This window comes from Ambystoma mexicanum, chromosome 1q, assembly GCF_040938575.1.
Source record: "Ambystoma mexicanum isolate Mex_15411 chromosome 1q, UKY_AmexF1_1, whole genome shotgun sequence".
Taxonomy (NCBI): domain Eukaryota; kingdom Metazoa; phylum Chordata; class Amphibia; order Caudata; family Ambystomatidae; genus Ambystoma; species Ambystoma mexicanum.
In genome coordinates, this window is record NC_090922.1 from 564,469,268 (window position 1) to 564,494,127 (window position 24,860).

General features: G+C 45.8%; 1 protein-coding gene across 2 annotated transcripts in view; it reads left to right on the forward strand.

Annotated features, from left to right (window-relative positions):
* Positions 1-24,860, forward strand: part of LOC138531972 (von Willebrand factor A domain-containing protein 7-like) — a 174,756-nt gene that overhangs the window by 60,478 nt on the left and 89,418 nt on the right. For both annotated transcript variants that reach the window (XM_069641028.1, XM_069641027.1), the window contains exons 5-7: positions 3,612-3,722; positions 3,809-4,001; positions 7,651-7,820. In XM_069641028.1, the coding sequence (XP_069497129.1) occupies positions 3,612-3,722; positions 3,809-4,001; positions 7,651-7,820 (474 nt within the window). The remainder of the gene's footprint in view (positions 1-3,611; positions 3,723-3,808; positions 4,002-7,650; positions 7,821-24,860) is intronic.

Genomic DNA, 24,860 nt, shown 5'->3' on the forward strand with positions numbered 1-24,860 from the left:
TTTCTCCTTTCTTTCACCCCCTCCGTCCACTCACACTCTACTTGCCCACTGCATCCACCTTCACTTGCTGCAATGGTCGTTCATTCGAGCCCCCCTCTCTTTCTTGACCTCTCTCCACTGTTCTCGTCCCTCCTTTACTAGCTATACCTCTCGTCCCCAGATAATACTGCCGCCTCTCTTCACACTTCTATTCTCCCTTCCCTAGACTCCATTTACCCCTCTTGACCATTCTCTCCCTCTCGAAAACTCCTACAACTCCGACTTATCCCCGCTCTCACTGTCCTCCATAGCACTCCTTACAATGGTGAGCGATGATGGAAGAAATCTCAGACTCCTTCTGATCTTACACCTCTATCCTCTTGGCACTCGTCCTATGATCAGCCCGTAGTGACGTTCAAAAAGCGAAATTTATACAAGCTTTCTCTTTCTCTCTCCTATCAACCTCATATCCTCTTCTAACATCTCTCCTTGCTCTCCAAATCACTCTCTTCTTATGACTTTGCCAACTATTTTACATCTAAGTTCCTCTTTTCCCTCCACCATCCCGTCTTCTTCTGCTTTTCTTACTCCCCCACTCGCTCTCCTCTTTCTGCCCACTTAGCGAGCTCGATACTGCTGCCCTTCTTACTCGCACCCCTCCCACTGCCTCCCCTGTTGATCTACTCCCACCTTATTTTATCCCTTGAGTCTATCCTCATCTCAGTTCCTATTTTCCTTGTCTCTCATCGACCTTTCTCTTTCTAACTCTAGCTGCCTTCCTTCAAGCACGCTGTTATCACACGCATTCTGAAAAAACCTACTCTTGACCCCTTTCTGTTCCTTTTCACTCCTCGCCCCCAAGCCCAGGAATGCTCTTTCCTACCCCATTCACTCATCCTCCTCTCTGAGCATCTTTCAAACCCGTCTCAAAGCTCACCTTCTTTAATCTCTTTCTAATACATGATTTGTATACCCTCCTTCTTATTGCATGAATTAATTCATTACCATTGCCCGTTATTATTATTGTATGATATAATATGATATGGCATTTATAACGCGCCTATACACAAGTGTTTCAAGGCGCAACGTTTCTTATTAAAATTGTTCTGTGCTTTGGAAAAAGTGCTTCATAAATCTAAATAAATACAAACACATTTGGTTTACTTTTGGTGACGTCACCCAGGGGGTAGGAGCATAAGGCAGAAGGCAACTTCGGAACACTTAGGTTATATGCCGGCATAGGTTGTGCGGACATTTGCATAAACCACTGGCTCATGTATGGTCTATTGAAGCAGCAATGCCACATTCCAAGTACCTTTAAAAAGTGGTGACGCCCCTTGTCGGTAAGGGTCTTTAGGGCAAGGGGATGTTACACGTGGTATAGTCCGCGGAGAGGGGAATAATTGCTATTTGATCATTCCATCCAATGATATGATACGATATGATATTTTATTTATATTGCGCTCGTACACAAGTGTTTCAGAGCATGACCATGCAAATGGAGGGAAACAGGGGAGAACAAGAACAACGATCTTACTAGACCCAGTGACATTGAGAACGTGCAAGTGCATAGGAGAGGGAAAAGGGGGAACGTGCATGGACGGGGAGAGGTGGAAAGTGCGGAAAAGAGGAGAGGACAGAGTAATAAACAATAAGTAGAATAGATAAATAAATAAATAAAAAGTGATAGTGCAGCCAGCAGTGGCCGGTCCTAGGTTAAGCAGATAGGGTATATCTGATAAGTGCAAAAGAAAAGAGGGTGGGGGAAGTATGGATAGAGATACATACCCCAGTGCAAGGTGTGGCACGAAGGCAGTGCAGGAGGGTGGCAAGGTGAGCGGGTTCCTGGGCCCGAAGGACAGAGGGTGGCCAGGTGCACGGTGCTGAGAGAGAAAACAGATCAGCAGGGGAGGAGAGTGTCAAAGGCAGAACCGAAGAGGAAGGACTTGAGGTGCTTCCAGAACCGGAGATGGTTTCCCCCAAGTTTCAGGGAGGCAGGGAGGCTGTTCCAAAGGGAGGCCCCAGCCGATGACAGAGATGCATGTTTCTTTGAAAAACTACTGACCCTGAGGGAGTTAGAAGTAGAGGAGCGGAGGGCTCGAGTGGGGAGGTATTTACAGAGGGATAGTTGGAGGTATTTTAGACCCAGGCCCCAGAAAGCCTTGCGGACAATGCAGAGGGTTTTAAATTTAATCCTTGCATCCACTGGGAGCCAATAAAGGGATTTCAGAGCTAGAGAGATACGATCCCAGGGCTTGAGGCCAAGGACACGTCTTGCAGTCCTGTTCTGGATTAGTTGTAAAGGGCGGAGAGAGGAGGCAGGTAGATTTAGAAAGAGGATGTTACAATAGTCCAACCTAGAGAGAACCAGAGCTTGGGAGACAGTGAGCTTCTGAGGGAAGGAGAGGAAAGTCAGAGTACCTCTGAGGAGGTGCACTAAGAAGTTAGACTTTTTAGAGACGTCAGAGATCTGTGCGAAGAAGGAAAGTGAGGAGTCCAAGATGACCCCAAGGTCCTTGGCCTCGCAGGTAGGGGTAGGAGGAAGGTCAAGGGAGGCCGGCCAGAGAGTGAGGGGAACGGATGGTGAAGGTGTACCAATGAGGAGGATCTCGGTCTTGTTTGCATTTAGACAAAGACTGGTTGCGGTGCACCAATTTTGAATGACGATTAGGCAATCAGAGATGAGGGAAGGAGAGGAGATGGCTGAAGGAAGCCTGAAAATTAGTTGGGTGTCATCAACATAGCACTGGAAATTTGAGCAAAACATGGAAATGCAATAGGCGAGAGTAGCCAGGTATTGGTTGAAAAGCCAGGGTCAGAGGTTAGACCCCCTGAGGAACACCACAGTACCCAATGAGGGTACTGTGTTCAGTCTGAAACAAGGAAAGACAAAGGAGAGCCAACATAATTTTGGGACAAAAGTCTTATGCCAGCCTTTAGCACAAAGGGGAGCAATGCTAGCCAATCAGGTGGCCAGGTACACAGGCAGAGTATGCTGTAAACCCTGTATTCCATTCAGGCCAGCAGAGCCTTTCCCCGGCTGCCATGTTTTGCAGTCTCTCTGCTCCCCACACTGTCCCATTCCAAGGGTTATGATTAAGCTTTATAAATCCAGCCCGATGTCTGTACCGGGAGTTAGGGCCCCTAAAACATGAGTTAAAGGCCCCAGTGCAGCGAGTGCATTTAAAGATGTACATGGGCCCATAACTCCTGATTTGGCCCAAGATCGAGGTCTAAAAAGCTTTTATTACTAGCCTAGCTCTTCATAATATATGGTTTATACAAGTATATAAAATGTGTCACTACATAAATCCTCATGGGTGGTCATGTAGAATTGGCTACAGATACTCTCAGCAGTCCTGGTAGCCTCCATGTGAATCATTCAAAATATTCTGCAGGCTATGCCAGTCTTACAGCTTGTAGATTGTCAAATGTGAAGGCTCTCTCAGCATTCCAAGGGTTAAAATTACAGTTATAAATTAAGCTACTGTTTCTTACCTCTGAAGCTCTGACAAAGGTTTATCCTTGTATCAATCTCGACAAGTGCCTTATTGAGCAACAATGTTTTTTTAACTGCAGTTCATATTGTGTTATATTTACAACCAGCCCTTTCTTTCCGCATGCACATTCAGGCACAACGGAGAAAACGTGTGGCCTGTGTGTCGCCTCAGTAGGCTGTAACCCAATCCTGCAAACCATACTTAAGTCAGCAAAGCTGACCAGTGGATACCCAGATTCCGCAGGTAGGTTTGAGCGATACTTGACATCATTTGGGCCAGCGGGCTATTTCTCCCTATTCAACAAAGGGTATCTAAATGTTTATTTGCAGTTCCAGATGGGAAATGCGCCCATGGCGGGGGAGGAACCGACCCACCACGTCCTGGAATTAACAAGGATACCACATCACCGGCCATGTCACCCCAGTTTCACCTTCACCAGGATGCAGCCAAACTTGCTTTTACTGCCACCATTGAAGTCCTACAAGACATTCGAGAGAGTGTGGACGACGCCCTGTTTGTGAAGTAAGGAAATTAAGTCACATTTTCTTCATTGTATGCATCAGTTCATTGTCTTCTAGGAGATAGCTGCCTTTTTAATTTCTGAGCAAGGGGTGGGTGGGCAATAATTCTGGGGGGAAGGATCCTCACACCGGAAATAACACATCTTTTCAAACTCATCTTTGTGCCAGCATGTGATAATCATCTACCTTCTGGAGGCCATGCTGATAAGAGGGTCACAAATTGCCCTCTAACTGATGTTTGTCAAAAAAGAGACAACACAGAGTGGTTGTGGTGTGCCAAATGCAAGGTAAATAGTTTATTGAAATAAACTGGGTAAAAAAAGAAGATTAAAAGCCAAGCTCTCACTCCAGAATAATCCAACGTTTGAACAGAAAACAGGAGTTTATATAACATGAATGAGTCATTGTGATGTCAGAGTTATAGAAACTATATGCTCCTGCACATTAGCTTCCCCTACAAAGCTACATGTGGAACCTATATGTGCACAACTAGGGATTGGACAATCGACTTCTAATATCCCACCCATGGACCTTCCCCTAAAACAGTGTGTTACCTCATCTCTGGAAATTAATTGGTAGGCCCTAAATAACTTCTGCATTGAAAAAAGACATGTGATAATCGGGTATAATGAGGTCACACTATCCATGAACTGGCTGCATAATGACATGTTTATCTAGGTAAGAGAGAGGGAGGGCCAAGCGTGTCACCATATTTTAAATAAATCATATAGCCCATATTTACCTCCCATGTCATGAGATCACTGAGGCTCAAGGCCTTGTTCACATTCCATGATAGCCATCCTGCTCTTGACAGATTTATGAATAAAACATTTTGTAAGTCATCCTGCTCTTACCCTGCTAAGATTTCATCGCAGCATTTAGTTGTTTTTTCTTTAACCACTTTTTTCTCCTTCTGTCACGCCAAGCTGGTTGCAGAATACATTAATCTGTCAAATGCTTCTGATCACCTGGGATGTTATAAACTTGAACCGGTTTACTGTGTCCTTGTAACTCAATTTAGCTGACAGCTGACTGAACACAATAATATCTTGTACCACCATGTGCACTCCCTGCAAAGCCCCGGCCTTGAAATTCCTTGATATAGCAACCATCTAGCCGACTACAGCATTTTCTTTGAATTAACTGTATTTGGTGGAGAGTGCTTAACTGGGCTTTTCTTAAAGCAGCAAGCTGAATTCTCTGCTGGTGCAATTTTAGAATGACATCTTGTCACTTTATGTTTCTTCTGCAAGACACATTTGCTCTGCATTTATTTGCTGCCTACCGGCCTGGTGCATGCCTGACACATGACTTTCCTACCTATGGGTACGCTGCACCATGACCCCACCTATAGAAATTCTGCCCTACTAGTGTCATGAGTCCCTCGTCCTTGGTACACACTTACCTGTCACCTAGTCTATTCTATTTAAAAAGACACACTAATTGTGCAAGCTAATGCCTCCTCTGTCCCTAATTGTGTAGTGAAACTAACTATTCTTTGTGCCAGCTGCATTTCTAGGAGATTTTAAAGTGCAGTTTCAAATATGTTTTTTCTGATTTTGTAATTTTGTGTTTTTCTGGGGAAGGCAGAGAGCATCTGCTTTCTAGCCAACAATTGCCCCACTACAAAGCTGTTAAGAAAGGGTCAGATAACAGAAACTTTGCACTGGTGCAAGAGCAACTTTGCACTGGTGCAAGAACTGCACGGTATCAGCACTAGGGCAAGGTTTGACCTGTAGAAACTTTGCACTGGTGCAAGAGCAACTTTGCACGGTATCAGCACTAGGGCAAGATTTGACCTGTTGAAACGTGTGCAAGAGCAACTTTGCATGGCATCAGCACTAGGGCAAGGTTTGACCTGTTGAAACTTTGCTGGGCATTTTCTTTAAAATGAAATAGGAGGCAATTGAGCTTTCACTGTATTTTAGGAGGTGTTTGTGTTACGTAAGTTTATAATGTTACCGTTAAATGGCACGGCTGCAGCCAAAGTCGTGAAATTATGGGCAATTACCGGGGTATTACAACCTCGGCGGACCCGGTAATTGCTGGGTGCTGGTAATCATTACTCCCCATTCCCACTGAGCCCAATAGGGCTCAATGGGAATGGGCAGGTCGGATGCATCAGCACCATTCATGATTGATGCTGGTGCATCTGTCGGGTTCTGCTCGCGGGTGCCGGTCTGCCCGCCAGGTCAGACCTGGCGGGCTGAAAGGCACCGGCAACCAAAACTCGTAGTTTGCCAGTCCGGTAACAATGGTGCCAGTTACCAGCACCGTTGTTACAGGACCGGCAAACTCGTAATGAGGCCCATTGTCTCAGTTGAATGATTTTACTAAGCCCTTTGTTGGACTTCAGAAAAACTCTCCTAAAAGTGTGCTTACAAGTAAACATTCCCAAAGTGTTCCCCTTCCTGGATATGGTCACATTGTTTTGTGATCACATTGGTACAGTGCAAAGCACACGCAAATTACATTCCCTGTGCATGATGCTTGATAGCCCGAATTGTACATGCCCTGATTCAAATAATTTATTTGCACCGGTCCCCTCTGTAATGACCGAATAAATAAATAAATAAACAGTTCAGGAGGTGGAAATGTTCAGGTCTAGTAATTCTGGTAGACATCTCTCTGGATTAATTAAGGCCGTACTGCCCCCTCTCCTCCACCTCCAATGGTGTGTCATCTTACTCTGTCCACCAGTTAGAAAGAAAAACCTTGCAAGGTGGATGTGCTCAACCCAAGCGCTGCAGGGTAGCAAAGGAAGGGAGGCACGTGATAAGCAGAACTGAAAGAAGAATTACAAACCAAACCTCAGATTAACAACTATTCCAAAAACGAAACCTCTCGCCCAAATTCCTCACATGTTACGGCAGTGTCTCCAGCTTTGGGGCCATTGGCACCACCAAAGCAAATGAGTTTCAGTGCAAGGTCCAGCAGAGACTCTCCTGAGAACAGTGAAACAAGGGCCAGTTCAAAATCGCGTCAGCAAAACCTTTGCAAAGACCACGAGGCAGGATTTTCTTATACTTTTATATAAGAGGGGAATTCTTTATATCAGGGGTCTGTGACCTTTAGCTCTCCAAATGTTTTGGACTACAACTCGCATGAAATCTGGCGATTGTCATATGCTGGTTAGGCACTGCCGTAACATAACATGTGGGGGCCTCCCTGCATGCCCTGCTGATGGGGGCCCCCAACTGTAACTGGCCCCCCCTGCTGAACATGGGCAGCATGGGTTCCCTGCACCGTGGGAGCTGCAAGCGACCCTGTTACGCCAGTGTGGTTAGGGAAGATGGGAGTTGTAGTCCAAAACATCCGGAGAGCCAACGGTTGCAGACCTCTGCTTTATAGATTTCCCTGCGAGAGGGATGGTGACACAGATGCTTCATATTTATTTATTTATAGAACATTCGCATGGCGCCGCTGGCGCTTCTACAGCAGAAAGTGTTTCCAGGCGAAAGAACTAAAAGACGCTCTCTTAGTCTGCTAGTGCAGTTCTAAGGAGAAAGGAGTTGAGAGTTGGCATGCAAGTGATCTCTTATGATCCCTAACCTTTGTGTTCGTCCCGAGGCTAGTCACACCAAATACTGGAAGCTCAGAGGTTTAAAGTATGGTCTTCATGATTCAATGTTTGTCATCTTCCCTCCTAGATTTCTTGACCTAGAGCCTCCGTCCACCATCAGCTTTGTGATTGACACGACAGGAAGCATGAGCAATGACATCGAGGCTGCCAAGGAGCGTGTCTTCTCCATCATCGAGAACAAGAAGGGGACCCTGAACGAGCCCTCTGTGTATGTGCTGGTGCCATTCAATGACCCAGGTAATGCAATCAGGGCAACAGAAGTAATTAAACAGAAGGATTCATATAATACCAATGATAGCTGTTTACCAGGGCAGCCAGCAATGGGCGGGAGAGGGAACTGTGGTGTCCCAAACCACTGGGAAGGAGCCGCTCCTGGAGGGTCAGCCAGGGACACCTTGTGGCCTTTCAGAAACCCACTCGTTGCCCCTCAAAGCACTTCCCAGAATAAGATCAGATTTTGATGGTCTGATTCTAGTTAGTTCCCACTGCCTCTGTTACATTACACTCAACGGAGGGGGGCAAAGGGGCTGAAGCTACGGGGGCAGTCTGCACAAAGGGACTCAGTCTGGTGTTATGGACTCTGCAGTGCATGCTGTGCTGGGAAAGGAGGCACAGAGCGATTTGGGAATAGATCAGCAAGAAGGAGTGTAGGTTGATGAGGGCTGCAAATGGAACTGTGGTGCATAACGTGCTCTTGGGATTATGTTGAATGGACAAGAGACTAAACGTCAGAAATTAAACCAGAAACAGTAGCCGGTGTGTGCCACCTGCTTCACATCTCCATCTTAAACCCAAGTTGTAAGTGCCCCCCTTCAGAGGTGGCGTCCCACATTGGCTCCCATTTGGAGCCAATGCGGTTGACCCACCTTTAGGGAAACATAATGCTGTGACCATTGCTTGGTGCAGTAAGTAGTTTAAGTGGGGAGTAGAGCAAACGTAAAGGGTACCCTGGGGTTACAATCACAATGTGCACATTTCTGCCACTTTCACTACTTTTGGTAGCATGGAGAGAGTTCTTTTTTCTGACTTTTGAAGAAATGTACGCTTTTTAACTTCACGGTTTATACAAAGAGAATGGGATTATATTATTTTATATATAAATATATGAGTATGTACTCCTTTACAAAATGGCCACCGGATTAGTCGGCTTTACTCTATTGCAGTCACATGACTGCTCTAGAGAGGGCGAGTTTTATTTCTGCTGATGCAAAGACACACTGCTGTCGTATACAAAGATTTCACATGTCATTGTTTCATGCACAATTCCCCTTTTGCTACACCCACTGTTTCTTGTACGGACGAAAAAGACTGTATTTGGCACATGCCACAGTCCCCACTACTTAACATTTGCCACATTATTGGTATAGTGCAACTGGTAAAAATGTGACATTTTAAATACCTCCGACTTTTAAAATGCAACTGAAATCTGATCAGGGCTGGGCTGTTTACAACATTCTGGTGCATACAAAGTAGTGCATGGAGAAATAACCAATGGGTAAATATGCACACCATGCCGTAAATAACAATACCATATTTTATATAGCACTAACTCACCCAAAGGCATCAAAGTGCTGCAGTAAAAGTTGATATCAATACCCAACGTGATACTCCATTTATTGACCTCGGAAGGAAAAATGCTGAGTTGGCGCTGTCAGGATTCGAATCTGCGTCAGAAGACTACGCACAGATATTACAAACACGCACTCAGCTCGCGGTGCTATCTGACTGGCTTAAAAAACTCTGTAATAAACCCAGATGCGATAATATCATGGAAGAGATGTGAAGAACATATTAGTATAACAGCACCTTAAATGGTGATAGTCTGATGGTGACCTGGAAATTAATTGTAGCTCAGTTTGAGAGAGAACCCGGGCCAACAGCTTCGCACTGAAGGGGCACACCTGTTTGCTGTATTGGGGGCACAAACCCATGCCATTCCCTTGGGATGCTGCTCAACCTTTACAGAGTACAATAAACAACGTCTCCATCAGATCAGCAGAGCTGAGCTCTCTATTGTTTTGATTTTTATTAATAATGTGTTACTGCCATATTTATGACTTTCCACATTCATGACAAAGCACAGAGTCATTACATAACATAAACATAAAATAATATATTTCACTTATTCCAACCAGTCCTCTGAGTTTCGGGCTCAGTGCAATGCTACATCATGAATCAAATCAAGAGTTTTTAATACTTTTATACGTTCAATGGATACAAATGTTTTGTGGCCCGAGGACAGTCTTTGGCAAAATCTTTCATCTGGACCAGTCCTCATTATGAACAAAAAGACGGAAACAGGATCTCAACAGTTCTTGTGGCACCATATACTCGATAAGAGTAGGGTGTAGAGATTGCTTAGTTTGGCGGTGCCGCAAATCTTATTCACGATTTTCACCTTTGCTCTCCTTGCCAGAATCACCCCTGTTGGTAACAAATTCAGACAAAATCTTAGAAGCTCATTTCTTCCTCTATAGTCTGGAAATGTCCTCAAGTAAGCTAGCACAACCCCTTTCGGTTTATCCAAAAAAGAGTGGGTGCCATGGAGCTTCAATCAGCAGGCCACATTGATGGTTCTTACCCAGTCCGTCTCCTTTAAAGCCTTCTTTACACTAATAGGATCACTAATCGGGTCCTTCACTGATTTAGATGCCAAACTTAAAATCTTAAAATGTCCACCGCCCTGTCCATTAGTTTCCTCAAGAAGGGTCTTGTCTGCCTAGTCTCCTCCTGCAGCACCTCTACCAACAGGGAGTTGGTTTGTGGACATTTAACAGAACAATACAATAGCAGCAATCTCCAATCCACACTGTCCTTTAGAGAGTTCAGAACAAGCTCATTTCGGAGTGCAGAAATAGGAAGAAACTGGGGGAGGCATAGCCCTCTCTTCCAAAGTCTCCCCTCCAACCGCTCCCAATTTCAGTTCCAAGCCTGAGTCTCTATATCAGTACCATATGGTATGGTAGGCACGGCTTTGCCTTTGTAAAATGTATTAATGGAATTATGTAAAACTTACAATATGACCCTGTAATGCTCTTCATTTAACATGAGATTTGATCCACCTTGGTGTTTAACCTATCCTCCACCAACTTCATATTCGGGTGAAAGGTCAGTCGAAAGCCAAGGTAAGTACATTCCTCTGTCAATGGAATAATCTGCGAATTCGGGGACCATCTAACACCAGGCATTTTTTTGTTGGATTGCTAAACCTCATAATCGGAGTCTTACTAGGATTGATCAGAAGATGATTTCTTTCTGCATATTCACTTATCGCCATCAATGATCGTTGTATACCTTGAGGCGTAAAGTCTAGAACAAGGATGTCATCAACATATGCGGGCCAGATGATGTTACGAGTACCAATCCTAGGACTAGCTAATGCAAACTCACACAGAGAGATATAGATTAAACAGGCAGGGTCAGAGTATGCAATTATAGGTGGTCAATTATTACTAAAAGGCAAGGGGGGGATTTCGCACAATCTTAACTCCAGGGACAAGCTCAAATATGGTGTCAAATGCTTTATAAAGGTCAATCATGGCCATATATAAAGGAGAATTTCCTGCCTTCCAGGAACAGTCCTGTAACATGTTTACAACAAGGCCATTGAGAGTGCCCTTCCTGAAGCCTATTTGGCATTTATCAAGAATGCCGTTTGTTTCAGCCCAGCCTTCCAGTTCCATGAGGACAGGCCCAGCGAAAATCATACTATCCGCATCAAGGAGGGCGATCGTATGAAGAGAAGAAAGATGACCATTGACCACAAGGCCAGATTAGATTTGCAAATCAAATTTCACAGCCCATTTGGTCCCGCTGCTCTCGATGTGAATGATTTCTTTATTAAACTTCCCAATACCTCCAACGAAGGACTAAGCATCCAAGGAACGTTAAAAGATTAGTTGTCCACATCCTTTCCTGGTTTAAAGAAAAGGCTCCTAAAATGTACAGACCACACCTCTTCAGGCGCACAGTTACTCTGACTAACAACCAAAGGTTTCTGGGGTTCTTTGATATTAGGGTGTTCAACATAGATTCACCTTGCCTTTGGATCTATTCCGGTTCCTAAATGCTAACAACAAGTGTTTTTTATTCAGCATCGTCTCAGAGCTAGACATAGGAGATACTTTTAGCATTCTTAAGTTTTTCCACAGTTTTATTTTCAGAAACCCGGTTTCCTGATCAAAACTGTATTTATGTTTCGTCAGCAACATTTTCATACCAATTTGAGGACTATCAAGATCCCATACAGAGGTTCTAAAGTGTAGCAAGCCAAGGTCAGTTGGTCCAGTGATAATAACATTATAGTTGCTTTTAGTGTTTTATTTAACATGCGTTCGTTGCCATCAAAACTTACCAGTCTATTTCACCCCCAATTTACTACTAATTCTGTGTGTTGACACCTCATCAACCCATCACTCCCCCAGGCTAATCTGAGAGTCAGCATATTATTGCCACTTTTCTTAGTGGGCTTTATCTCCATATTGACGCATCTATCAAACATGTCTCTGGACCCTATGATATAATCAATGGTGGACTTAGATCTATCATGTTCCCATGTGGGGGCAGGAATTAAATCACCCTCCACACTTCCATTACGAAGGAGTAAGTCCCACGCATTAAGAAAGTGCAACCACTTCTTTGCAGTTTCCATGGCCACATCGTTATAATTTTCAAAAATAGCTGTGGGGAGGCACTAAGAGTTCAAATCCCCTGCTATGAATATACTGATAGCTTCTCCCTGAGATATTCCCTCAGCCAAAACCCCCCAAAACTCTAGCAAACTGGAATGTGCGGGATTCTAGCACACGTTTTGAACCAATAGGCACCTCAGCATGCCTTCAGAATATAAATACAATTTAGATGAAAGAATTCCATAGTGATCACACATTAATTTAGACACTTTCCTTATTTTGGCATTCCTGGTGGCTATAAGTAAGCCTCCTAAAGGACGACCCACTGTATTGCCAAACGCTAACTGCTCCGATATTGCGAAGCAATCAATTCATAATTCAGATTGAAGCCATGTTTCCTGCAACAGGATCAAATAACCCTTGCTTTCAGAAGGAACCTGCCTTTCCATCTCCCACCCTGGACTACTCTCCTGCATATTATACTGCTTTTCTCCTGGATCAGATCTTCTATTCATAGGCTTTTTTGATGACACTTTAAATCCCATATCTACAAGATTTTGTTGTGCTGCTAGTAAGGCCTTTACCCCTAGACCGGAGTGTAGACCGTAATCTCCACTATGTGGGCACAGTGTTCATACGGGAAGTGGTTATAGTGTAAATCGTGTGTGGATAACAAATGTAACTCTGGGACACACTTCACAATCTTCAAAATAGTCCATCTAGTCAAGTTAAGTAGATTGTTCCCTTGTTCTATGTTTTCCAGCCAGACATGCGGTTGAACAAAAAAAGAATTTGGGATTTCGTCCTCATCCAGATGTTTATTTACTGATTGCTTATTTCCCATTTCCGCGCCCCTTATGTGGGCTGGTTCGTGAAAATTACTTTGTTTATTTGTAGGCTGAAAAATCTGTAATCGAGTAGATGTGCTAACCAATCCTTCGGCCACCAGCTGTGTTTGTGCTGGGTTACTTTGAGCTGTTAATAGACTGGGTGGGGGGCCCTATGTTTATTTTTCCCCATATAGAATATTGGTGCCCATCACTCAACAGAAGCTTTTTGAGCTTGTAGAGCAGTGTGACTAGGACTTGACATCTCGACTTGAGTTTGAGCATTCAAAACACCTGGTTTAGAGAGATTTTTGCCAGGAATTACTAATCCACTATATTTTTGCTGCCCCACATTTCTCTGTCTAAGAGTAGTATCGGCATTAGAACTCCTTAATGATTGTGAGTCAGTAATTTCACCCAGGAGCTCTGAACTGGGAACCATCTGTATTACCACTGACTGAGAATGTCTCGAAGACTCCCCCACTGGTGTCGTATTCCACCTATGTGTTTGAATGCCAGTGTCTGTCTTCGAGTGGTATGCTGTATTTTGAGACCCCTTGTAATGCTCACCTGGTATCCACAGGGACGTCACTCAGCCTGTTCTGACCTCTTACGACCTCAAACCCTTCCCTGGAGGCTATTCGACTGGAGACTGGGCCTGAAACACAGGATTGGTAGAGTTAAACTCCCTATTGTCTCTGTGTGCTTGAACCCCTTCTTCCCCAGGGTCCAACCATTCCCTTTGATCCACAGCTCACCTTGTTTTCTTGGATAGTGTGCTCTCCGTCCTGCTTTCAGCGCAGAGGCGCGTTGATTGATGCGGGCTCGTTGCTGCCTAGTTACTTCACTGGCAAGAGTCTGACAGGTAAGTATAATGAGTCTTTTGAACAGTTCTCTAACTTCGTTCCTTTCCTTCCTTAGATGATGGCCGGCATCCGGGGATGGCGGCGTGCTGCTGAGATGAGTAGCACTGAAGGTGAGTGAGAGCGCAATGCCCGATGCACCCCTTTCGTATTTGCATTGAACTGAGTTATTTTTCTGTGGGCCTGATCACGACCTTGGCGGTAACGCTAACGCTATTAGCGCGGGGGCTATTAGCGCGGGGGCTATTAGCACGACCACCATAGCCCCCGGCGCTAATAGCGCGGGATCACGAGTTGGGTGGGCTTGGAAGTCCCCATTCCTCATTGAGCCCATTCGGGAATGCCCCATTCCCCATTGGGCTCAATGGGGAAAATGTGCGCTCTTACCGCCGGCGGATTTCCCGCCGGCGATAATAGCGCACATTTTCGGTGGATTTCCCCCCAGCCAAGAACTGGGGCGAAATCTGCCGAAGCCCTGATTCGGCGGACCCTTAAATCCGGCAGTAATAGCACTACCGCCGGATTTAAGGGTTACCGCCGAGGTCGTGATCAGGCCCTGTGTCTTTTAGGTGCCGCAACGTTTTCAGCGTGGATGCCAGTTATGAAGAACAAATGCGGTGGGTAAGCGTGGTATGTGGCGCCTCTAGATGTTTCCACGCTACCCTGGAGTGTCTTTTCCCTCTTGCAGATGGATGAGAAGTTCCAGAGACAGAGTTCTCCCAGAGCGGCTGGGATTCAGGTAAGCGTTTGAAGCTCGTACAGTATTTAAAAATAAGCGAAGATTTGCAGAATGCTTACTAATGCCTTTTTTCTGTTAATTTCCCTTTTCATTAGGAAGCGGCGTGCCGGGATGGGAATGACACCGCCGAAGATGCCCACAGAACAGAAGGAGTGATGAATGAGGTGCAGAAGCGCCGCAAGGTAAGGCTGTTTCTAACGGTGTTCTTGTTCTTGCAGGAGCTGAGCGCAGAAGAAGGATGCAGGCCTACTGGAGACCGATCCGAACACGATGAGTGTCACGCTGCAGGTGCAGAAAACGCAAAGCATGTTTCTCAGTCTGGGTGTGGCCTAAATAGTCTCTGGATATCCCAGGTGTCTGTGGGCTGAATCACACCCAAAAGACTAGACTGCACATGCAGTTCTGGGAACCGAAATATGTGGGGGCATCCATCTTGTCCCCATCAATGCACTACAAGTCCAATCCCCAATGTTATCCTGTGGGAGTGAGTGAGTCTGGTGCCACAAGCGCCAAGTCTGACTCCAAGTGGGTCTTTGGAGGGATGGAGAGGCCCTTGAGGGCCATGTAGGTGATTGTGGTCTGGCTCCAGCCTGACATCTTGGAGGGCTGGGGACATGAGGGGCAGGAATCATGAGAGCACTCCCCCCAACGCCCCTCTCAAGGTGGCTTTTCTGTCTGGTCCTGGTTTCGTTGGATGGTTTTGATGAAATCGTCTAAACAAGGAAGGTGCATGGATGTACTCACAAGGCTCCCATGTCCTGCCTTGTGGACCATACCCCTTCCAGTCTACTAAGTAGTATAATTTGGATCTGACGTATTTTGAATCTAGGATGTCCTTGACTTCGAATTCTGGCTCCCCGGCGACTACTACTGGCTGCGGTGGCGTTGCTACCCGGGTCCAAGGTTGAACAGGTTTAAGGAGAGACACGTGGAACACAGGATGAATCGGCATGTTTGACAGCGAAGCTAGTCTGACCGCCATAGTATTTATCACAGAGGTGACAGTGAATGGACCCAGGTATCTTGGATGGAAAGTTCAGGCTCCTTTGATGGACACGTGTTTAGACGCCAGACAGATTTTGTCTCCCACCTGGTAGTTGGGGGCCTTTGCTCGTTGTTGATCAGCAAACTTCTTTTGGCGATTCTTAGCTTAAAGTAGGTGTTCAGCTGCCCTTTTAAAGGTTTGAGAAATGGTTGTGCGCAAGGTTTTGACTGCTGGCATTTCCAGGGTTGTAGGAACGTCCAACTCAGAAGTACGTGGGTGCCTGCCATACATGGTATAAAAGGGTGTCTTCCCAGTGCTGGTGTGTAGGGAATTATTATAAGCATATTCAGCTATCCATAATAGGTCGAACTAGCTTCCTTCAGCTTGGTGTAACATGCAACGCAGATACTGCTCAAGCGTCTGATTTGTCCTCTCAGTTTGACCATCCATTTGGGGATGGTGACTGGTGGATAGCCAGATGTCGATCTGGGCCATGGAGCAGCATTTTCTCCAGAAGTTAGATACAAATTGAGTACCTCGGTCTGAGACCAAAACTGAAGGAAACCCATGGAGCCGTACGATGCCTTCAAGAAATACTTTTGCCAGAGTGGAAGCATTTGGGAGCCCCTTAAGAGGAATGAAATGTGCCATTTTTGATAATAGGTCCACGACCACAAGAATAGTGTTAAACCCTTGACTGTGTGGTAAGTCAGTAATACAATCGAGGGACAACGTGTGCCAGGGTGCTGGTGGGATTTCCAATGGTTGTAATAGCCCAGCCGGTTTCTGCTTGGATGACTTGTTTTGAGCACACACTCCACAAGATAGGATGAATTGGATAATGTCTTTACGCCACGTGGGCCACCAATAATTTTGTTTTACCTTGGCTAGGGTTTTAGCGTTTCTGGGGTGGCCCTCGATCAAGGAATCATGATAACTGGACATGACTTGTTCTCGTAGTTCTTGGTTTGGTAAGAATAAATGATTCCTGAAGTAGTGCAACTGATCTTTTATCATGTAATGTTCTCCTTGTGCACTCCATGCTTGTAATTGCTCCGGACTCATCAGGTTTTGGATTTCTTCATGTAATTCTTTCTGAGTTATGTTTGCTGTGATTCCTAGCAGCTTGTCACTCGGGATGATTGATATTGGGTCAGGGCTCTGATACCCTTGCTCTTCCACCCCACATACGGGAAAGGGCATCGGCCTTCCCGTTTTTCACCCCTGGTCGAAATGTAATCACGTAGTCATATTCAGCAAAAAAAAGAGCCCAGCGTAGTTGTCGTGAGGATTGGGCTTTTGCCATTTTTAGGTACTGGACGTTCCAGTGGTCAGTTATTACGGTGATTGTGTGTCTGGTGCCCAAGAGGTAGTGCCGCCATGCCTTAAAGGCTGACTTAATGGCCAGGAGTTCTTTGTCTGTGATAGCGTAATTGAGTTCAGGGGGTGTGAATTTACGCGACCAGAAGGCAACAGGGTGTAACTGGCCCGTTTCGGGGTCCTTTTGTGAGAGGACGGCTCCCATAGCCATGCTTGAGGCGTCCGTTTCCACCAGGTATGAGAGATCAGAGCGAGGGTGGCGTAAGATTGGGTGCAGATGTGAATCTTGCTTTGAGTTCCTGGAAAGCCTCCTCAGCTTCTGTTGTCCACTGGAACTTTTTGTTGCTTTTCCTTAGTAATGACGTGATGGGATGCACGATTTGCGAAAATCCTGGGATGAATCGGTGGTAGAAGTTTGCAAAACCCAGCATGCTTTGAACCCCCTTGAATGAATTTGGGGATGGCCAGTTCAGGAAAGCATCTACTTTGTGTACATCCATTCGGATTCCATTCGGGCTGAGAATAAAGAACAGGAATTCCACCTCAGAGACGTGGAATGAGCACTTTTCGAGCCTGGCGTAGAGCCGGTGTTGACGGAGTTTCTCCAATATGGATCGGACGTGTTTAACGTGGTCCTGCTTTGATGCGGAATATACTAGGATATCGTCCATGTACACTAGAGCACAGACATCAATCAATTCCCGTAGGACATCGTTCATGAAATATTGAAATGCAGCAGGCGCATTGCAAAGGCCAAAGGGCATTACTTGATATTCATACAAGCCGTATTTGGTGCGAAAAGCAGTTTTCCATTCGTCCCCCTGTTGTACGCGAACAAGGTGATATGCCCCCCTCAGGTCTAGTTTTGTGTAGATTGGGGCATCTTTGACTTGATCAAGCAATTCAGGGATCAGTGGCAGGGGGTAGCAATTTTTTACGGTAATCTGGTTCAGTGCGCGATAGTCGATGCACGTTCTCAAGTCCCCCTCCTTTTTGGTACGAAAAATAGAGGACTGGCTGCTGGAGACTTCGAGGGACGGATTAACCCGTTGGCCAGGTATTGGTCAAGATAGGCCTTCAGGTGCTGGTTTTCTGGTTCCGTGAGTGCGTAAATTCGCCCACAAGGGATTTGTGCACCGGGTATCAGGTCAATTTGGCAATTGTATGGTCTATGCGGTGGCAGGGTATTATCCTGTTCTTTCTGAAAGACATCTTGAAAGTCCTGGTATTCACTTGGTAGGGTGCCGATTGCCACAGTCGCAAGCGTGGAGGTTCTGGTGTCTATTGGTTGTTTCTCTTGGTGATAACATGTGTGGGCGCAAGTCTCGGGAAAGGCCAATTCTTTTGCTCGTCAATCGATTCGAGGATTGTGACCTACCAACCATGGCATTCCCAAAATCAACCGGAACTGTGGTGCCTTAATGAGGTCGAAAACGATAGATTCTTGGTGTCCATCCTGGCACAGAAGGGTTAAACCTGCAATGCATTGGGATACTGGACCAGAAGCTATTTCCGTGCCGTCGACAGTGGTAACAGTGTGGGTGGTTGATTTAGAGCGTAACGGAAGCCCCATCTTTGCCGCAAGATCCTGGTCGATGTAATTCCCAACGGCTCCACTGTCTATGTACGCTCTTAATGCGGGCATCCGAGATGGTTGTTGGTGATTGATCAACACCACAGATAGTGCAAAATGGGAGGTGTCTGTAGTTCACTTTCTTCGCTCGACAAGTGGACCCCTACACTTGCCGGCATCTTCCTTGTCGGTGGCCCCTACCGTCCTCCTCGGTGGCTTCACAGGGCACTCTTTAAGGAAATGACCTGACCTTCACAGTACAGACATAACTGCTGCTGTCTCCTTTGATCCCTTTCCGCTTTATTCAAGGGGGATCTGACCCCCCAGATTTGCATTGGTTCTCCTGAACCTTCCGTTGTTCGGGCAGTATTGTCCTTTGAACGCACATACATAGGGCGAGGGTCCGGTCTGGTTCGATCTGCTCTTCGGTCCTGCAACCTATGATCCAGTTGAACAACAAGGTCAATGAATTCCGAGCAGTCTTTCGGGGGGTTCACTACTTGTGCGAGAACATCCTTGAGCTCCCCCCGCAACCCCTGATGAAATAACGTGGTTCTCTTCTCCACTGGCCATTCTGCTTCAACTACAAGCCTTTTGAATGTGGCTATGTATGTTAATAGGTATTGATTCCCTTGGCGTAGGGACAGAAGTTCGTTGTCTAATGCCTGCCCATGAGTACGACAGGCAAACAGCTTTTCCATCTCCTGCTGAAAGCCCCTGAAGTCATGCAGCAAATGATCGTCTTGGGCCACAAAGTGTACAGACCAGTCAGCGGCGCTACCACTCAGGTAGGATAGCACAAAAGCGACCCGTGATTGGTCATTCGGAAAGGCCCCTGGCCTACAAAGGAAGTGCAGGCTGCACTGGTTCATGAACGTTGCGAACCTCTTGGGATCCCCGTAAATCGTTCGGGCGGGGCCAAGGGAACTGACAGGAAGGATTATCTAAACGGGATTGGCTGATGGCGCTGGCATCGAGGGCACGCTTCCCGGCAATGGTGCATGCCCTGCTTGTGACTGGAGAAGTTGCCGGCTTAAATCATCTGAGCGTTCTTTGGCTACTATCAGCTCTCTCCTCAAGGTGTTGGTCTCCTGCCTGGCTGCATGTACTTCGGAACGTAGCTGCCCCAACATGTGGGCTAATTGGTTGGTTTCTGATGTTTCCATGACGCCCAGGTGGATTTTGATGTGAGGCTTTGCGTTCTGTAACGCTCACCTGGTATCCATGGGGACGTCACTCACCCTGTTCTGACCTCTTACAACCTCAAACCTTTCCCTGGAGGCTATTCGACTGGAGACTGGGCCTGAAACACAGGATTGGTAGAGTTTAACTCCCTATTGTCTCTGTATGCTTTAGCCCCTTCTTCCCCGGGGTCCAACCCTTCCCTTTGATCCACAGCTCACCTTGTTTTCTTGGATAGTGTGCTCTCCATCTGCTTTCAGCGCAGGGGCGCGTTGATTGATGCAGGCTCGTTGCTGCCTAGTTACTTCACTGGCAAGAGTCTGAACAGGTAAGTATAATGAGTCTTTTGAACAGTTCTCTAACTTCGTTCCTTTTCTTCCTTAGATGATGGCCGGCGTCCGGGGATGGCGTTGTGCTGCTGAGATGAGTAGCGCTGAAGGTGAGTGAGAGCGTGATGCGCGATGCACCCCTTTCGTATTTGCATTGAACTGAGTTCTTTTTCTGTGTCTTTTAGGTGCTGCAACGTTTTCAGCGTGGATGCCGGTTATGAAGAACAAATGTGGTGGGTAAGCGGGGTATGCGGCGCCTCTAGATGTTTCCACGCTAACCTGGAGTGTCTTTTCTCTCTTGCCGATGGATGAGAAGTTCCGGAGACAGAGTTCCCCCAGAGCGGCTGGGATTCAGGTAAGCGTTTGAAGCTTGTACAGTATTTAAAAATAAGCGAAGATTTGCAGAATGCTTACTAATGCCTTTTTTCTGTTCTTTTCCCTTTTCCTTAGGAAGCGGCGTGCCGGGATGGGAATGACACCGCCGAAGATGCCCGCAGAACAGAAGGAGCGATGAATGATGGGCAGAAGCGCCGCAAGGTAAGGCTGTTCCTAACAGTGTTCTTGTTCTTGCAGGTGCTGAGCGCAGAAGAAAGATGCAACCCTACTGGAAACCGATCTGAACACGGTGAGTGTCACGCTGCAGGTGCAGAAAACACAAAGCATGTTTTGCAGCCTGGGTGTGGCTTAAATAGTCTCTGGATGTCCCAGGGGTCTCTGGGCTGAACCACACCCAAAAGACTAGACCGCACATGCAGTTCTGGGAACTGAAATATGTGTGGGCATCCATCTTGTCTCCATCAATGCACTACAAGTCCAATCCCCAATGTTATCCTATGGGAGTGAGTCAGTCTGGTGCCACAAGCGCCAAGTCTGACTCCAAGTGGGTCTTTGGAGGGATGGAGAGGCCATTGCGGGCCATGTAGGTGAATGTGGCCTGGCTCCAGCCTGACATCTTGGAGGGCTGGGGACATGAGGGGCAGGAATCATGACACCCCTTTTCCATTCTTCTCTTAGAGGCTGTAGTCCCATTACAGTCAGCATGGTTTTCAGGGGTAATTGAATTTGTTGAAAGATGTAAAAATCTCAAATACCTTCTGGAGCTCTTACAGTTTCTTGCCTGTTTCTTTTTTTCTTGTTTCGCTTTTTTTTAGCCAATTTCCAATTCATTTGCCTGTGACAGTGAGCCCCGCTCTGCTTCTGGGCTAATGGCGACTACATTTGACAAGCAGCTATTTGGATCTTCAGCCGGTAATATTTTGGACATTGCTGATTCCAGGTCAGCTTCTATTGGCTGAATTCTCTTCTCAAGCGAGGGTTGCGCCAGCTCCTCAATTGATGATCTGGCATCTCGAGCTATATTTACTTGTTTCGCCCCTGTGTCCACGTGGTATTTGCACCCTTTAAATGGTTTAAGTCACTCCATTATGAGGTTATGATGTGTTTCCGAAGTTAAGATTGCAGATGGAATGCAGTCTATCCATCGAAATAATATCCATCTAATCATTATCCATTGAAATTCATTCATTGAAATGCTTTTCCATCGAAAAGCATATTCAATGATTGTTTTTTCTTTGAATTTCCAACTCAAACATATCTTTAAAATAGATTTATGGATGTTTGGGTTGGAAATTCAATGGGTCGAGGAAAGGGTTACATTTAGAAAATGGAGGATTGGGGGGGTTTGGAGGGGGACCCCCCCCCCCACTAAGCAATAAACACCACAAGTTAGAGGGTGCTGTCCAGTGCTGAAATGCATTATAGATTTCAGCACTGGATAACTCACTCTGACTGGTGTAGTGTGCACTTTCATTTTATTTTCTTGGGCTGGGGACCTTTATTTTATTTTATTGGAGGTTTGGGGGGGGACTCCCCAATAAAAAACAAAATGAAAGTGCACACTACACCAGTTAGAGGGAGCTGTCCAGTGCTGAAATACATTACAGCTGTATTGAATAGATTTCAGCACTGTACAGCTCCATCTAACGTTATAGCGTATGCATGTTTCATTGAATTTCCATGCAAAAATGTAAAGTGTTTACATAACGAAACCCTATTCAATTGAAGGGTTTTGATGCATAAACACTTTGCACTTAATGTATGGCAATTGATGAAACATTTTTCAATGAAAATGATTCGATGGAACAAACCCTCGATGGAAAAACTTTGATGGGAAGACTAGTAACCATTGTAGATAATACTTTGTGATTTAGGTCTTCCAAAGTTACAGATGTTTCCTTTTAAATGTATTGGCAGTAGATGTTGTTTTTCTAGGAGGTCCTGTAAAATTTTTGTCTCACGAGACTGCAAGACATTCGCAGACACAGTGTCCTTTATATTTTCATAATGACTCACAAAAGAATTTTAGGAGAAGTTTTAAAGCCGAAATTGATGGAGCAGTAAGTTTAACTCGGTCGTCCATATCTTTAAGAGTCTTATGCAGCACTTGCTGTGATATGACCTCAGGAACATTTATCAAACTAATTGCCAAATGTTCTGTTAGAATTGAGCCATGTTCGATCATACAGTCCTTTTGGGTCTCACCCATGGAGTCAATTTCATTGATGTCTATTGTGCTTAGGTCAGGTAGGGGGTGGGGTATAACCTTCCACCCTTGGAAAAGCTTCCAAAAGGCTTCTGTCTGAGATGCCCAAGCCTAACTCCAAGGCGTTTTTCACCTAAAGGTCCTTCCTGTTAGTTGAATGTGTACCCAGATTTAGAAATAAATCCTTCATTTTCTTTTGGGTCTTACTCATACTCACAAAGCAGGGCAGGTTGGTTTCTACCCCTGTTAATTGCGTTAATTGGACTAGCTCCTCCTGCATATCTTGGTGAACTAAAGCTTGGGTGTGTACTTTATGTCGATTAGGTAGTTCTGCAGGTATTAGTTGAACTTCCTCTGGGATTATCTGCACTTTTAGCATCCTTTGCTAAATCTTTTGTTCCCATCAGGGTCTATGTCAACATTTTTCGAGTCTCCTAGTTGGTTTCTTCACTATGCACTTTCCCTGTTGAGGAGTTTGTGAAGTCACCTCTGTTATTTGGCTCGGGATAAGAAACGCTGATGCCGATGCCACATCCTCAATTACACATGGCCTTGCCAGCGGTACTAAATCGGGCAAGGAAAGCTCTGCTTTTTGACTGTCCCCCCGTCTGGCATCTGGCGTCCAACATACTTAGGTCCATAGATTTCACCACCAAACGAGGAGCAGGTGAGGCTCTGAAGAAGTCGACAGGCTTGTCAGCAGTGGCTATGTTTGCCATTTGCAAATGTTTATCACGCCCCGCGTGTTTAACGCAACAGGAATGGGATGAGGTTGATCTTCTCTTTTCCTCTCCTCCCAACTGCTGTTTGCCACTCCATAGGCCATACATACACGTTTAACGTGTCCAAAGTATGAGACACAAGATCGAAAATGTGTATGTACAATGTATCATTGTTCTGTTGATATTGTTAACGTATTGTGAAGCTAAGTGGCCTACTTCACTCCGGAGCTGAAAGGAAATCCGGCAGTCACCCCCGAGATTGAACCACAACACTACACAGTTTTGTAGGAAAAGGCGAAATTACACATCACTTCTTTTTGTATTTTATATTTGAGCAGCAGTCCTCACAGTAAATGTGGTAGATTAAAGGTTAGGGGCATGAATCAGTAAAAACCGGCAGTACAAAAAGTATGGATGTCACACTTCGATAAGATTAGCAACAGAGTTGGATATAGCAGATTTTTTCACAGTACTGAACCAGTCTGACAGTCTTATCTGCCCTCGCTGCTCGCTGCCGAACCGTCAAATCACTGCTGACACTCAAGCTCACACTTGCTGTGAGCACGCGCGCATGAGCGCGTAGGGCTGGTTTTTATAGGTTTTGTTTCCAAACGGGGAGTATCCAGTAGTTAGGACAGGATCGAGATACACAGAAAAACACATGTTGACCGCCGCCATACCGCTGCCGACACTTAAGCTCACACTTGCTGTGATCACATGAGTATGAGAGCATAAGGCTGGCTTTTATAGTTTCTTTCCAAAAGGGAAGATCCAGTAGTTAGAACAGGGTCGAGATGCAAGGAAAAAACACACGTCCACCACCGCCAAACAGCTGCTGACACTTAAGCTCACACTCTCTATGATGCGTGGAAGAGCAGTCAGGCTGCATTGAGCTCTGCATGGTTCTCCCTGGAGCCCATTCAGCTCTGTAATGAGATGGTGACACCACCTCCACCACGCAGAATCCCCTGAGAACCCAGGGAGAGCCTTGGATGAATCCTGCAACCTAGCATTTGCCTTCTCCAGAGTTGGTGTGGTTCCATTTCCTGCAGCTTGGTATTCAAACTCTCCCTACCACTCAAAACGCTGGCATGCAGGATCAGGCTACTGTCAAACTTAATAATGCACAAAAAGGTCTGGGAGCCCCTCTACTGAGAACGAACACAGCCAAATAACCTGCTCCATAGGAAGGTGCCCACTCGGGAGGGTCTACAATCACATTTTAGCTCACTGTACCTTACACAGAGGAGAAATATCCATTTGCACATCAGTCTTTGTCCCACCCACAAGGGCAGTCCTGCACCAAAATGCTAGACAATTCTCCTCTGAACAAGAGTACCAACAGCAACCCCAGCCTAGTCGGGCGACATCAGTGAGGTGAAGCTGTGCCTCTCAAAGCACAGTGAGCAAGCGGTCCATGTCTGGTTTACCCTGGGTAACTTAGGGTGACACCCTAAGTTCCTAAAAATGCACAAAAAGTTCTGGGAGCCCCTTTACTGGGAACAAACATGGGCAAATAACATGTTCTATGGGAAGGTGCCCACATGGGAGGGTCTACAATAAA